The sequence below is a fragment of the Eurosta solidaginis genome, chromosome 3, assembly GCF_040869045.1.
Source record: "Eurosta solidaginis isolate ZX-2024a chromosome 3, ASM4086904v1, whole genome shotgun sequence".
Taxonomy (NCBI): Eukaryota; Metazoa; Arthropoda; class Insecta; order Diptera; family Tephritidae; genus Eurosta; species Eurosta solidaginis.
In genome coordinates this window covers 262,115,284-262,129,840 of record NC_090321.1, presented here as the reverse complement: position 1 = coordinate 262,129,840, position 14,557 = coordinate 262,115,284, and the positions used below count along the sequence as shown (strand labels likewise).

The 14,557-nt window shown below is 36.4% G+C and overlaps 1 protein-coding gene across 1 annotated transcript in view; it reads left to right on the top strand.

The window, feature by feature from the left end:
* SLO2 (slowpoke 2) overlaps positions 1-14,557 on the top strand; it is a 743,624-nt gene that overhangs the window by 698,132 nt on the left and 30,935 nt on the right. The window contains exons 21-26 of the mRNA XM_067776215.1: positions 1,763-1,868; positions 1,997-2,212; positions 5,738-5,901; positions 5,985-6,096; positions 6,234-6,419; positions 7,159-7,365. Of these exons, the coding sequence (XP_067632316.1) occupies positions 1,763-1,868; positions 1,997-2,212; positions 5,738-5,901; positions 5,985-6,096; positions 6,234-6,419; positions 7,159-7,365 (991 nt within the window). The remainder of the gene's footprint in view (positions 1-1,762; positions 1,869-1,996; positions 2,213-5,737; positions 5,902-5,984; positions 6,097-6,233; positions 6,420-7,158; positions 7,366-14,557) is intronic.

Here is a 14,557-nt window from a genome sequence, read left to right as displayed (position 1 = left end):
TTTTAAATAATAGAATATAATGTATTTAACAATGGTTATTAATGTATCTACTATTTTGTTTAATAAAGTATCTCAACAAAATATTTGATATTCGATCTATGGAATAACAGTATAACTCAAAAAAAAAGAAATCATCCATTTTCTTATAAAATTATGTATATATAAAATTTATTACTTTTTTTTATCAAAGAATCATACTATCTAAAATCTTACCAAGTAGGATTATTATAAATTTATTTTTACCTGTATTGTTAAGTTTTTTTCACTTTTCTAAAAAGGTTGATTTTTGAGTTATACCGTTATTCCACACATCCCCTCAATTATCGTTAAAGGTTACAATGAACTTATAAAGCGTTCTATTTCGTTACAGTCAATTTATTTTTTCTTGTTAGTTAATTTTATTAACCAATAATAAAAGCCTATTTTTAAAAAAAATTTTTTTTTAATTTTATTTATTTTATATTTATCTTAAAAATCGCTTAGGTATGTACATTTCCTCACTATATATTTCATATCTTATACATCCGATTATTTGGATATAGCCAATGGAATAAGATTATTGTTCAACCCCATTCATGACAGGTATGAAGTCTTCGGCGCAGCCGAACACAGTCCCGTCCTTACTTGTTTTAACTTATCCTTGTAACCTTAAGTGCTGGAAAAGTGCAAGTTCACAAATTTATAGATTCTAGCGATTATATTTTTTTAATTTTTAATAACTATCAAAAATTCTTCAGTGTAGATGTTAAGTTGTTTTGGACAAAATTGTATTGTTGTTCTAAGGACGTATTGCAATGTGCCAATATAGTATGAATTTAAATGCTTACCATTTTTTACACTTTTTTCATCATCATCAAACCACTCCTTTCCTTTTCATTACCTTTAAAATGCACTTTAATAATATTTTATTATAATGTTAAAGTTAATGCTAGAGTAAATTTAACGCTGTTGAATGGACCATGTGCTTTTACTTAATGTGTGTTTTTATTAGACTGTTTTGTTGAGTTTTATCGCGAAAAAGATGTAAGCGCCATGATGGTCTGTTATTTAAATATTGATAGTTATCGATCGTAAGTCATTACATAATCAGTAGCATTGTTGCTGTCACTTATATGGCTATTATAAATACATAACTTAATATGATAAATGTATAATATGTACAATAGATCTGCAAGTATATCACCATATGTGACCTGGAATCATGAAACGACCCTATTGTGCGGAAACAAGTTTTCGAGAAAAACACGTTTAAAGTTTTTGTGTAGCTTGACTCTGTGTAGCGGCCGGCCGTTGTGAACGAATTTTGTACTTAAAATTTAAGTAACTTCCCGATAAGCTACAAGCTTGAAACTTGGAATATAGTTCAAACCCCGATGACAATGCAATAATAAGAAAAAAATCTCCGATAGGTGGCGCATGGGTCAAAATATTTCAAAAAATCGTATTTGTGGTCCGATTTCGCTTTAAAAACTAAGAAAGATAGAAAACTGCGGTTTGTTCCTTTGGAAAGAGCGTTAAATTTCCTATTAGAATCACTCAAAAAGTGAACACCGGTATTTTCGCACAATAGGGCCGTTTCATGATTCCAGGTTACATATACAAAAATAACTTACAGATAATGTCGAGTACCAGTAAGATTTGTTTGATGTCGCTTACATTTTTTGTGCTGATAGAGTTCGTTATCAAATCGTTAACCAGCATTTTCCATACTCAAGATTACGCAAAGCCAATACGTGTCTCCATTTTCATTTATATCTTACAGCATTGTTAAAGGTTTCCCGCCCGTTTCACCTTTCATCGGTGTCAGTCCAACGCTGTGTTATCTATTGAAAGAGAAAAAACCGTTATGCTGTCTTCAGCTAGCGCAGGTGAACAAAATCATAATAAAACTTAATGAACAGGAAAAGTTACTCAAGTTGCATATGTATATGATTCACAATCATTTTTCTTTTTTCTTCTTTCTCTCACATGAATGTGTGTGTGTGTGTGTCTGTAGGTTTGTGAACATTGCAGCTATCGCAATGCCAAAGAGTATCAATGGCAAAATAAGACAATTATCCTGGCAGCCGACTACGCATCAAATGGCATTTATAACTTTATCATACCGTTACGTGCACATTTTCGCTCAAAAACATCGTTGAATCCGATTATATTGTTGTTGGAACGTCGACCGGATGTGGCCTTTCTCGATGCACTCTCCTACTTCCCGCTGGTGAGTATCAGGCTAAACATTAGAAATAACTTTAAAATATCAACGTTTCTTAAGTTTCAAATGTGTTTGAAATTGTTCTGAAGTGTGTGAATAAATATTGCCCGTCTGTGCCCCGATTCATGTTTTCTAAGATATTTTCGCAATCTGCAATAAACATTTCTTTTTAAAACAAATAAATTGTTAAATATTTGAAGGGTACACGGGTACTCGGTTATACGTTCGCTTAGGTGTCGACTTTGGGAACTTATATCTGGGGAACCCCTCAACTGAAACCTGCCAGCATCGACTTGACGATACAGAAATACTGTAGTTTCCTAGATTAGAAGGTTCAACAGTCTAGTGATAGTGGTTCCCTCACTCCTCACTAAAGTAGTTTAAAGTCGCAACTGGACACACGGGCACCCGGTTATGCGTTCTAGAGTTAAGAAGATTTCTGGTCTCATATTGGTACACATTGCATGCTCCTGCATTACGTACAGGAGCTAAGCCTTTTCACGATCTAGATCATGAGTATGAACAAACTAAAAGTTCCCTTTCGCATACGCAATGAGACCCTTGATCTTGATTGAATTTGAACCGAGTAACGCGTTACTCCCTGTGAAGTTTGAGTTCCCCTTCTTTGTTCTTATGTACATATATTTGGATATCCTGGTATCAAAAATAAAGAGACGATGTAATAACTATCCATATCCCGCCAGTATTATCATATACGTCTAAAGAATAGAGAACACATCGAAGTGCAACTGAAGCCGCATTGATAAGCCACTGAGCAATAATGTTGCCAGAAATATGATCATCTTAGTGAGCAGACCGTCTTCCTTTGTTCCCTACTATTAGTAGCATTAAATATTTGCTGAAACACAGGACAATTTCAGTTGTGTGCGGACATTCTATGATGGCATTTTATTGTCTAAATTGACGTTCGAAACATAATTGCATTTCATTCTCATCCATCAGTTAAGCGTGAAGTGAGCCGATAACTTCACCTCCCCATCCTCCATGGAACCAATATAGTTGGGGTTGTCCGGAATACTAAACCGCACCGCTAGGAATCCCATCTAAAAGGACCTCGATACCTGGCAAATGTTGGTTTTATTCCAACTCTCCAGCAGCATACTGCAAGTGTTCGCTTGAAGCACGCAGCCCCTCCCTCTTTTCTACTTTCAAACTGCTATATGGCTTGGTCCACCGTAAACAGTTTCACCAAACCACTATCCTAAGAGAATTTCGCATCCCACTCCTCTCTCGAGGGTGTTTAATTACTTAAGTTGACAGCCGGAGCAGACACCGATGCACAGTAATCTGTCTTTCTAGGTTGAAGCCGAAATATAATCGAAGTATAATAATATCTGGGCTGCTGTCGCCCCCCCCCCCCCTCCCCAAGAATGTTGGTGTTGTTCGATAGGCCCGGCTAATTCCCACCAAAGCTATGTTGTACGCTTTCGATCTTTTTGTCAGAAGCTTTTGTATACCAACGGTAACATCTGAATAAAGATGGGTTCCTCATTACGTTGGCTTGAAGAGGTAGCTGATGACTCGGACTTACATTCGGTTTGCAATTGGCTACAGGAATCGCGGAGGGGATGCAAATCATACCAATATCATAATCTCTTTTAAAATGGGCCGGTCAGAGAAACAACTTTCATAGATACCGAGCAAAATTATTTTTATAACGAATCAAATTTCAGGCCATGAGGTGAGCTTCTTTTTTCTTCAAAAACCGTTGAGCCCTTGATTTTTCTTTAAGGCACGCACACAAACATTTCGGCGTAAAAACCGCAGTCAGTGCTGTTGTTCTATATAAGAACAAAAAATAATGTGAGTTTCATAATTAATTACAATAAAATAATATAAGGACTGGAATTTATTAAGTTCAGTTTAAATTTAAAAAAATTAATTATATGAATTAAATGTAACATAAATTCGTGAATTAATCGAATTTTATTATTTTTAAATTATGTTCATTGCCATTGCATTTTCCGGTAATGACGGAATGGGAGCATCAGTTATCAGTGGCTTATAAAAATAGCTACCTACATATATACCAAATTTGAGGCAAAACGAACATTGAATAGAATTTAATAGAATAGGTCGGTCGGTCCCTGGTCCACTTTCCAGAAAGAAACTTCATAGGAACGTTCGCCGAGTTCGCAAAAAATACGATATATTATAATAGATCAAACTCAAATTTCAAGCAAATCGCACTATAAATTGTTTGTTCTAGGATATGTCGGTCCCGATCTACTTCCGAGATTAAAAGTTTCTCAAATACTATATATATCCAAGAAGTAACCCTGTACCGAGTTTCAAGTGAATCGCGCCATAAATAAGACTATTTGGAATAGATCGGCCTTGGTCCCTTCCCGGACCACATTGTGAATCTAAAGCATCCATAACCCCCTTGAACACTCAAACAAATTTTTATTAAAATTGGTCCTGTCGTTTGCTGTCGTACAGAAGAAATATATGTATAATATATTTTAAATCTTCTTAGTGCCCAAACATGAGTATAAATGTACATACATACTAACAAACATACCAGAAATAGAGGCGCTATTTCTGTTTTTTTGGTAACTTTTTTCGATTACAAACATACATCCTATTCAAAGCAAGTTTGATCGTACAACTCACAGCGAACATAAACACGAACTGCATTTTCAACAATTTCACTCTCATAAATTGTTCATGACGCGCTTAAAGAAGTATAACTTCAAAACACATTTCGGATTTTTCTTCGGCCGGGACTTGATCTCAGGACGTTCGTTGTAAAAGACGGATCATGCTACCACCACATCAGCGGCTTGCTGTTCACATCTGCCATCACTCAATACAACGAGCAACAGTGTTGACTCCAAAATTAGTTTTGATATCACGCCGAAAAGTATAATACTGTAAAGAATTTTGGGCTTATTTGAAACCTTCTTCTAACGTTCGAATCGCTAAACTCCAATATTCAGTATTGTAAACTGGTATTTATTTAGATTATTTTGGCAGTACTTGTACTTCACTTCACAACTAATAGCGTTTTTAAATCAAACTGATTACCGATTCCTCAGCTTGCGCTGATTTTATACTTTCGGTTTTCTCTTTCACCCATTTTTCCTAAGGTCTAGTCATATCGCGAACAGTTCGAGAACAATTGTATCTCATACTTGGTTACCAGCTATATATGTACATGTATATTTGTAGTTTATGCTTTTTTATAGCCATATGCGTGTGTATGTGTGAGTAACATCTTCGGCTGATGACTACATGTGTGTGAGATATCTCTTCGTTGCCTAGTACTAAGTGTCGCTGCTCGCTGTGTTTTTTTTTTGTTTTATTTACTAGCAGCATAGTGATGTCAACATTCGCCAGAACACTGTACAATTAAAAATTTTTCACATTGCACTAGTTTGGTGCTAAATTTGAAAGTACACCAAAATAAGTTTTGATAATATTACTCCGAAAATGTTAGCACTGCGTTTTTTTTTTTTTTTTTGTGTATTTATATACATAAAACTCTACATTTCCATAAATTCGTAGGTATATTGGATGCTTGGTTCGATAGATTGCTTAGACGACTTGTTGCGTGCCGGCATTACATTAGCCGAAAGTGTTGTCGTGGTCAACAAAGAATTATCAAATTCGGCTGAAGAGGATTCGTTATCCGACTGTAATACGATTGTTGCTGTGCAAACAATGTTCAAGTGAGTGGAAGAAATTAGTGGAAGATTTGATTCATTTCATTATACAAACATTTTACATAACCTAACTTTCAATAATTTACCAGATTCTTTCCGAGCATCAAAAGCATCACCGAACTATCGCAAAGTTCCAATATGCGTTTTATGCAATTTCGTGCGCACGACAAATATGCGCTGCATCTAAGCAAAATGGAGAAGGTACGAATATGAAATGTAAATATTTTTATTTAAGCTTTGTTAGAGCATAAAACTAACGATTCATGTGAAGGTGCGAAAGGCAACAAAATCTAATATCACGTTTTGTATCTTCTTTTTTTATTTCAATCAAAACTCAGCGTGAAAAAGAGCGTGGCTCGCATATCTCTTACATGTTTCGTCTGCCATTTGCTGCCGGAGCTGTCTTCAGTGCATCCATGTTGGATACTTTGCTATATCAAGCATTCGTGAAAGACTATGTGATCACATTTGTACGTTTGTTGTTGGGTATTGATCAAGCGCCTGGCAGTGGATTCCTGACATCGGTAATATGAAGAGCTTTGTTGAAATTTTATACGAACAATATTATTTCAGAAGACCTCTATCCTATACCTATTAAATTAAATAGGAGTGTGAGTAAATTTAGAGAAGAGGTTGCGGAATAGTTTTCTCCAATCTGTCAAATTATTTAGAATATATTTGAGTTTTCATTCATGTTCGTTCCATTTGCATTGGGATGTTGCCGGAGAATGGAGAGAGAAAGGGGAGGTTAAATATAACAATAAATGGAAGGGAAAATAACATGGGATTTGACGAAAAGTAGAGGGAGGAGTAATTATATAGAGAAAGAGAAAGGAAGGATGGAAGAAAAGTAAAGAACAATATAGAGATAGTTAAAGAGGAAACTGAATCTGAAACTGGCATAATTGGGATAGTGAAGAAGGGCAAGTTTAAGGCACACAAGAACAAAAAAAAGAAAAAACAAACTGATCTTGGATCTAATCGTCCTTTCATCTATTACATTCGTAAAGCTCATTAAATTTAGCAACAAATACACTTTAATTGAAAATAGTGATCGAAAGGAGGGTGAGAGCAACAGAGAGAACGTTGTGTGGAGGAGAACGTGAGCAGAATAGAGGCTAGCTAAATGAGAATTGGGTGCTACTAAAAGGAGGGGTGATATTGGGGTGAGAAATAGGAGGTGTTTATAGTGGGATATACATATATTCCAGGAAAATAGATTTTTGTTTAAAAGCTCATATACGTTTAATCTTTACCTCGCAGATGCGTATCACAAAAGACGATATGTGGATACGTACCTATGGTCGTTTATATCAGAAACTTTGTTCAACAACATGTGAAATACCAATTGGCATTTATCGTACTCAGGATACATCGAATACGGACACATCACATGTGAGTAATTCACCCCTAGAGAGGTGGGGACCATTTTCCGCTTTCGGAAAGCACTGTGTGCGCTTGCGACCCTCGGTGAGTCCATAAAAGAACGTAACTGAAAAAAATAACTAAAATGGCACAAGCATATAAAACTAATTTTTTTAGACAAAAAAAATTATTTAACAATCTAATCTTAAAACTAACACAAACACGCATTCACATACACATACTACTTTCTTCATAACAGTTATGGAAATAGTTACTAAAAATAACAAGCAAAGCTGACTAACACAAATAAGTAAAATTTTATTTTTTTTTTTTTTCAAATTTATAATTTAGTCGTTTTTACCGGGCACTCCGTCGAGCCGAAGAAAGTCAAACTTAAAACTACGTTTAACTAAATTTTAGTAAGCAGTTCCGAAATTATTCCGAAACTTTCCCGAAATAATTTCGAAATGATTCTTCAAGCAATCACCAAAAACTCCCAAAGTGGTCTGAAAACAGCTTCGCAGCAAGTAAAGTAGTTCCGAAATAATCCTGAATACAATCCCGGAACGGTCCCGAATTTATTTTGAATTATTTCGAAAACTAATTTTTTTCCAAATGCTACCGATAACAATCCCGAAAGCATTTCCAAGTTAACACCATAATTATTCCGAAAACAATCACAGAATGTACCAAAAATGTTCGCTAATTATGCCGAAAGCATTTTGCAAAAGCCTCGAAGAGATTCCGATATAGTTTCGATAATTCCCGAAATGCTCCATAAAATAATCAGTCCGAACTTTCTTCAAATAGTCCTAATATAAGCACGAGCAAAATTTCAAAACGGTCTTGAAATAGTATAGAAATGATCTAGAAAACGTTGATATATTATTATGAACTGAAAAGAATCGTGAAATGATCCCAAAAGCGTTTCCGATATAAGCGCGAATTAATTACGATAACAATACCGGATTAATGCGATTATATTTAGTATCTAAATGACCCCAAAATTGTATGAAAATAACCCATAAATCATTCTTAAATATTCCCTTAACGGCCAGAAAAAATAATTCAAAAGTATTAAAAACCAGTTCCGAAATTATTTTTAAAACGTTCTCGAATTATTTTTCAAATTATATCGAAAGCATTCCTAAAAATAATCTCGAAATTATTCCAAAAACAATAACAAAACAGTCCCACAAATGTTCCAAAGTAACTCGAAAACATTTGCAATAACCCCGAAAATTCCCGAAATGGTCGCAAATACAATTAACTAAAATCGCACCATTATGACCATAACCAAAATTCCGAAACTGTCTCGAAATGATCTTGAAAATAATGGCACGTTTGTTCCAAAACAAAAACAAACCTGAAATGAAGGTATTTTTATATAGGCCCTAAGGTTGTATAACATAATCCCGACTTACAAAATTTCCAAACACAAAATCCCGAAACAGTCCCGATACGACCAAATCTCGACTTTCATATGCACGACAGGACCAAATTCCGACTACTTATAGTCCCGACACGACCGAATTCCGAAATAAAGTGCCGAAAAAATAAAATCCACGTGATGTCATCAAAAATACACATCCTCAGTATTGTTATATTATTTTAGACACCTCCGCACAGGAACACTTACACGAACCCCTTTCTGCGTAGGTGGGTGTAGGCCACGCTTCAAAAAAACTCTTTGCCAGTCCAACACCATCTACGTGATCCACAGTATTTCTGCACTTAACACTTTTCTGCGTAGGCGTAATATGTAATTACGAGATTTTTTAATTAATTTTTCTGGATTATATGCTACCGGGATTTGGTGTTGCCAGGATTGGGCCTAGTCGGGATACTATGTTGTCGTAATATTGCTCGTCGAAATTTTGTTATGTTGGGATTTTGTTTTTGTGTCTGGGTTGTATCTTGTTATGATTTCTAAAAATTGTCGGGATTGTGTGTTGTCGGGATTCTGAAAGTCGGCACTATGAGATGCACCCAAGCCCGAAACACTCATAAAAGCAGTGCCGCAGTAATGCAAAGACATATAATGATCTCGAAATAGTACAAAAATAAAACCGAAATCTTTTTGAAAGAGTTCTCAAATAGTCCCAAAAGCACGTAGAGGAAATCTTAAAACCATTCGGAAATAGTGCCGATGTGATCCTTAAAACGATTTTGCAATGGTCCTCAAAAAATCCTAAAGCAGCCAAACACTTCTCGCATATATAAATCTTTCAAAACTTGATCTATGTGGTCCATATACTAAATATCATTAGTCAAGGTCGAAGAGACTCAGAGTTATACCGGTTTAAAAAGATTCAGTTGAAAGACGACAAAATTTTTTTTTTTAACTGAAATTTCGAGCTCTTCAATTCTTCCTTTTGGCATTCTTGAACCATATTCAGCGATATCTGATATTAAACCAAGTTTCTAAAAACAACATCACGGTATTGATTTTTTGTGGTTTCTTCACATAATTTATAGGGACATAGAAAAACATGGCACTTTGCATTTTCTCCTAGTTTTGCTAAAACAAAATTATAAAAATTTTCCTTTTTTGCAAGTATTTTTTTTTTTAATAAGCTAACTTGACAGTTTTTATTTTTATACCTTTCATGAAAATGAAATGGTATATTAATTTCGTTACGAAACCCAAAATTGTAAGTCCTTAAAGGAAAATAGATCCACCATTAAGTATACCGAAATAATCAGGATGAAGAGCTGAGTTGATTTAGCCATGTCCGTCTGTCCGTATGTCTGTTTGTATGCAAACTAGTCCCTCAATTTTTGAGATATCTTGATAAAATTTGGTGAGCGGGTGTATTTGGGTGTCCGATTAGACATTTGTCGGAACCGGCCGGATCGGACCACTATAGCATATATCCTCCATACAACCGATTTTTCAGAAAAAGAGTATTTTTGTCATATCTTCCTCAATTTAACAGATTGAAGCTTCAAACTTCACCATACACTTTCGTATATTGCACATATTGTTGTCTGAAAAAATTTATGAGATCGGTCGTATATATAGTATATATCCCCCACAACCGATTTTTTAGATAAGAAACTTTTCGTAATTACTGTCCTATTTTAAGAGCTAGAGGCGTCAAATTTCAACGAGTGCTTACGTATATAGCATATATTGTTGTCTGAAAAAATCATAGAGATCGGTTGTATATATAGTATATATCTCATACAACCGATTGTTCAGATAAGAAACTTTTCGCAATTTCTACCCCATTTTAACAGCTATAACCTTCAAATTTCACCGATTGCTCACATATATAGTATATATTGTTGTGTAAAAAAATCATAGAGGTCGGTGATATATATAATATTGTAACGAATTTACTTGCAAATCCTCTTATTTGCCCTTTTGCTAGGATCGTATCGCTAAACTGTTGAATAAATAACTCCAATATTGAATAACGGAAAAATGGCCTTTATTAAAATACTTCACAATAACACTCAAACTGTGCAACGAATAGCTTAATAACCAAACTCATATCTTAAAGGAAACTGACTTTCAAAATAATAGTGCTATTGCTAGATATCGTCTTACTCGTAACTGCTTGACAATTCAAATCAAACTGAATTCCATTTTACTCGTTTGTGCCGCTTTTATAGTTTACGCTGCATACATCTAGGCTCTTCTATTTCCAGAACTTACCAACTATTTCGAGTGTTTATAGTTCTCATATAGTTTCTACTTGTTTACAATTTTCTACTTTTCAGCGTCTCTCAGATGTATGTGAGTTTGTAGTTTACAGTCTCTCGCACACACATAGGCGTATAAGTAAATGCATCTGTGTGTGACATCTCTCGGCTGTCTTATATATGTGTATACATGATTTGATTATTGACGTGAACATCGCTTAGCATCGCCTTAGTGATGGTATAGCTTAGGGATGCTAATATCCGTGACACTGCCCTCCACCTAAGTCTGATCGTCCCGATCAGACAAATCTCTCGATCCAAACGCTTCTAGCATCGCCAAATGTACCACTCTTCTACTCCGTGGTTTCTCAATGCTTTGTATGCGGTAGATGGTATCACTGATCTTCTTCACAACCTTGTACGGGCCTTCCCAACTGCACCGAAATTTGGATGGAATACCTTTCCGCCGGTGAGGGTTGTATAACAGTACCAAATCTCCCGCCAAGAAACCTTTCGAATTATTTTCCTTGTCGTACCCGTGTTTCATCTTACTACTCATTATCCTGGATCGTTCGCTCGCACTCTGTTGCTTGACCAATGAAGAACTACTTCGCAGAGCTTGCGCTGGACGGATTTCCTTTGCATAATCAGTATCGTTCCGACGCTTCACAACAGTAGTGTGTCTTGGCTTGAAACCACCCTTGCATTCTTTCTTCGTTTCAGTACGTCCGTTAGGGCTTTTTAATGCCAGTGTTTCTCTCACAGGTACCTTCAGTTTTGATTTGTTTGGCCCATTTGTTCCATCAACCTTTACCTTTGAATTTTGTGGCCTTCGTCGAGTCTTCTCCACCAGTACCCGATTACTGCTGAACCCTTTTTCCCAACTAAAGTTAAGTGGCACATCTTGGTTCTCATAACGCATCACCCTTCTCTGCATATCGATCTTGATGTCATGGTCAACCAATAAATCCACTCCCAATATAACTTCATCAACAATCTCCGCCACAACAAATTTGTGTAGAACCATGACCTTCCCAATCAATACTTCACATATCACTTCTCCCTGAACTTGGTTATACTCGCCAGTGACCGTACGCAACTTTGCTCCAGGTAACGGTTTTACTCTCCTGTTGACCAAGTCAGATCGGATCAAGGAATGAGATGCGCCCGTATCTACAGTCAGTACACGTTCTTTACCATCCACATTCCCTCTGACGGTAAGACTGCTTGATTTCCTTCCAATTTGCGACACAGATATCACGGGACATTCAATAGCCGGTGCAAGTTTTCGTTCTTTACATTCGACACGCTCTTGCTCATTTCCGCCAGCTTTGCGTTTACGGCCACCCACATTGTTGGAACTATTAGGACCAAGATCGCAATGACGTGCAATGTGACCTGGGTTGCCGCATTTGAAACATTTAATAACTCTGGCATTCTTCTGTTGAGATCCTTTCAGTGCTTCCAAAATTGTGTCTACCCACTCTGGCCTTTCTACTTCCACACGGCGTGCTTTGAAAACTGGCTTACACAGAAGCGACGCTGTTTCCTGAATCAGAGCTTGTGACACCGTTTCTGCGAATGTTGGCTTTGGGTTCGCGTATGTGGCTCGCTTCGTTTCGACGTCCCTTACGCCATTTATAAAGCTCTGAATCTTCACTCTTTCCGTGTATTCCACGGGTGCATCCGCATTTGCAAGATGAGCCAATCTTTCAATGTCCGAAGCAAACTCCTGCAAAGTCTCGTTAGCTTTTTGGTAGCGGTTTTGCAATTCTATTTGAAATATCTGTTTCCTGTGCTCGCTTCCGTAACGTCTCTCTAAAGCGCTCATCAATGTTTCGTAGTGGTTCCGCTCGTACTCTGGGATGGTCTGTAAGATTTCCGCTGCTGGCCCCTTCAATGCCACGAATAGTGCAGCAACTTTATCTTCCGCATTCCAGTTGTTCACTGCTGCGGTCTTCTCAAACTGTAGCTTAAAGACCTGGGAAGGAACAGAACCGTCAAAGGATGGTGTTTTTACCTTTGTATTGCTTGCTGAAACAGCTGGGCGGTTTAATTGCAACTCTTGTATACGACCTCTCAAAGCATCCACCTCGGCTTCGATTTTTTCCTCAAACTGCGTTATTTTCTCGTCCATACGTGCTTCGAGTTTTGATGATATACGCGCCTCTTGTGCTTCGAGTTGTACTGTTATGCGTGCCTCCTGCGATTCTAGTTGTGATGCCATATATGTCTTCTGTTCTTCCATCTTGGATGTTATACGGTTCTCCTGCGATTCCATATATGTCTTCTGTTCTGCCAGTTGAGTTGACACTGCCGATGTTTGAGCAGATATTGCAGCTAAAATCATGTTCAAGTCTGTACTGGTAACCGTCTGCGATGTTTCGTTCTTCTCTTCAATTTTTGTTGTCTCCTCACCATCAAGATGAAAGACATGCTCTTCCACATCAATTCCTTCTGCTTCCATTGCTTCTCGTAGCCGTGCCTGAAGTTCGAGTTTAACGCCGCTTGTATTCAATCCACGGCTCTCCAACTCCTTCTTCAGTTGCGGGATCTTCAATTCACTTAACTTTGCCATGTCCTTGTTGTCCAATTGTAACGAATTTACTTGCAAATCCTCTTATTTGCCCTTTTGCTAGGATCGTATCGCTAAACTGTTGAATAAATAACTCCAATATTGAATAACGGAAAAATGGCCTTTATTAAAATACTTCACAATAACACTCAAACTGTGCAACGAATAGCTTAATAACCAAACTCATATCTTAAAGGAAACTGACTTTCAAAATAATAGTGCTATTGCTAGATATCGTCTTACTCGTAACTGCTTGACAATTCAAATCAAACTGAATTCCATTTTACTCGTTTGTGCCGCTTTTATAGTTTACGCTGCATACATCTAGGCTCTTCTATTTCCAGAACTTACCAACTATTTCGAGTGTTTATAGTTCTCATATAGTTTCTACTTGTTTACAATTTTCTACTTTTCAGCGTCTCTCAGATGTATGTGAGTTTGTAGTTTACAGTCTCTCGCACACACATAGGCGTATAAGTAAATGCATCTGTGTGTGACATCTCTCGGCTGTCTTATATATGTGTATACATGATTTGATTATTGACGTGAACATCGCTTAGCATCGCCTTAGTGATGGTATAGCTTAGGGATGCTAATATCCGTGACAATATATATGATGGTATATATAGTATATATATATATTTTTTTTTTTGTAATTTCAGCCCCATTTTAATAGCTAGAAGCTTCAAATTTCATCAAATGCTTACGTGTATAGCATATATTGATGTCTAAAAAAATCATTGAGATCGGTGGTATATATAGTATATATCTCATACAACCGATTGTTCAGATAAGAAACTTTGCGCAATTTCTGCCCCATTTTAATAGCTAGAAGCTTCAAATTTCACTAAACGCTTACGTATATAGCATATATTGTTGTCTGAAAAAATCATAGAGCTCGGTGGTATATATATCATATACCCCATATAAACTGTAATCTTTGTCCCTTTTTTACGACTAGTAGCTTCGAAATTCATCAAATTTCATCAAATAGTTACGTTTACGTCATATATTGTTGAAATACATGATTCGTAGTCATAGTTTTTACACGCAGACCACAAAAAACCTGAA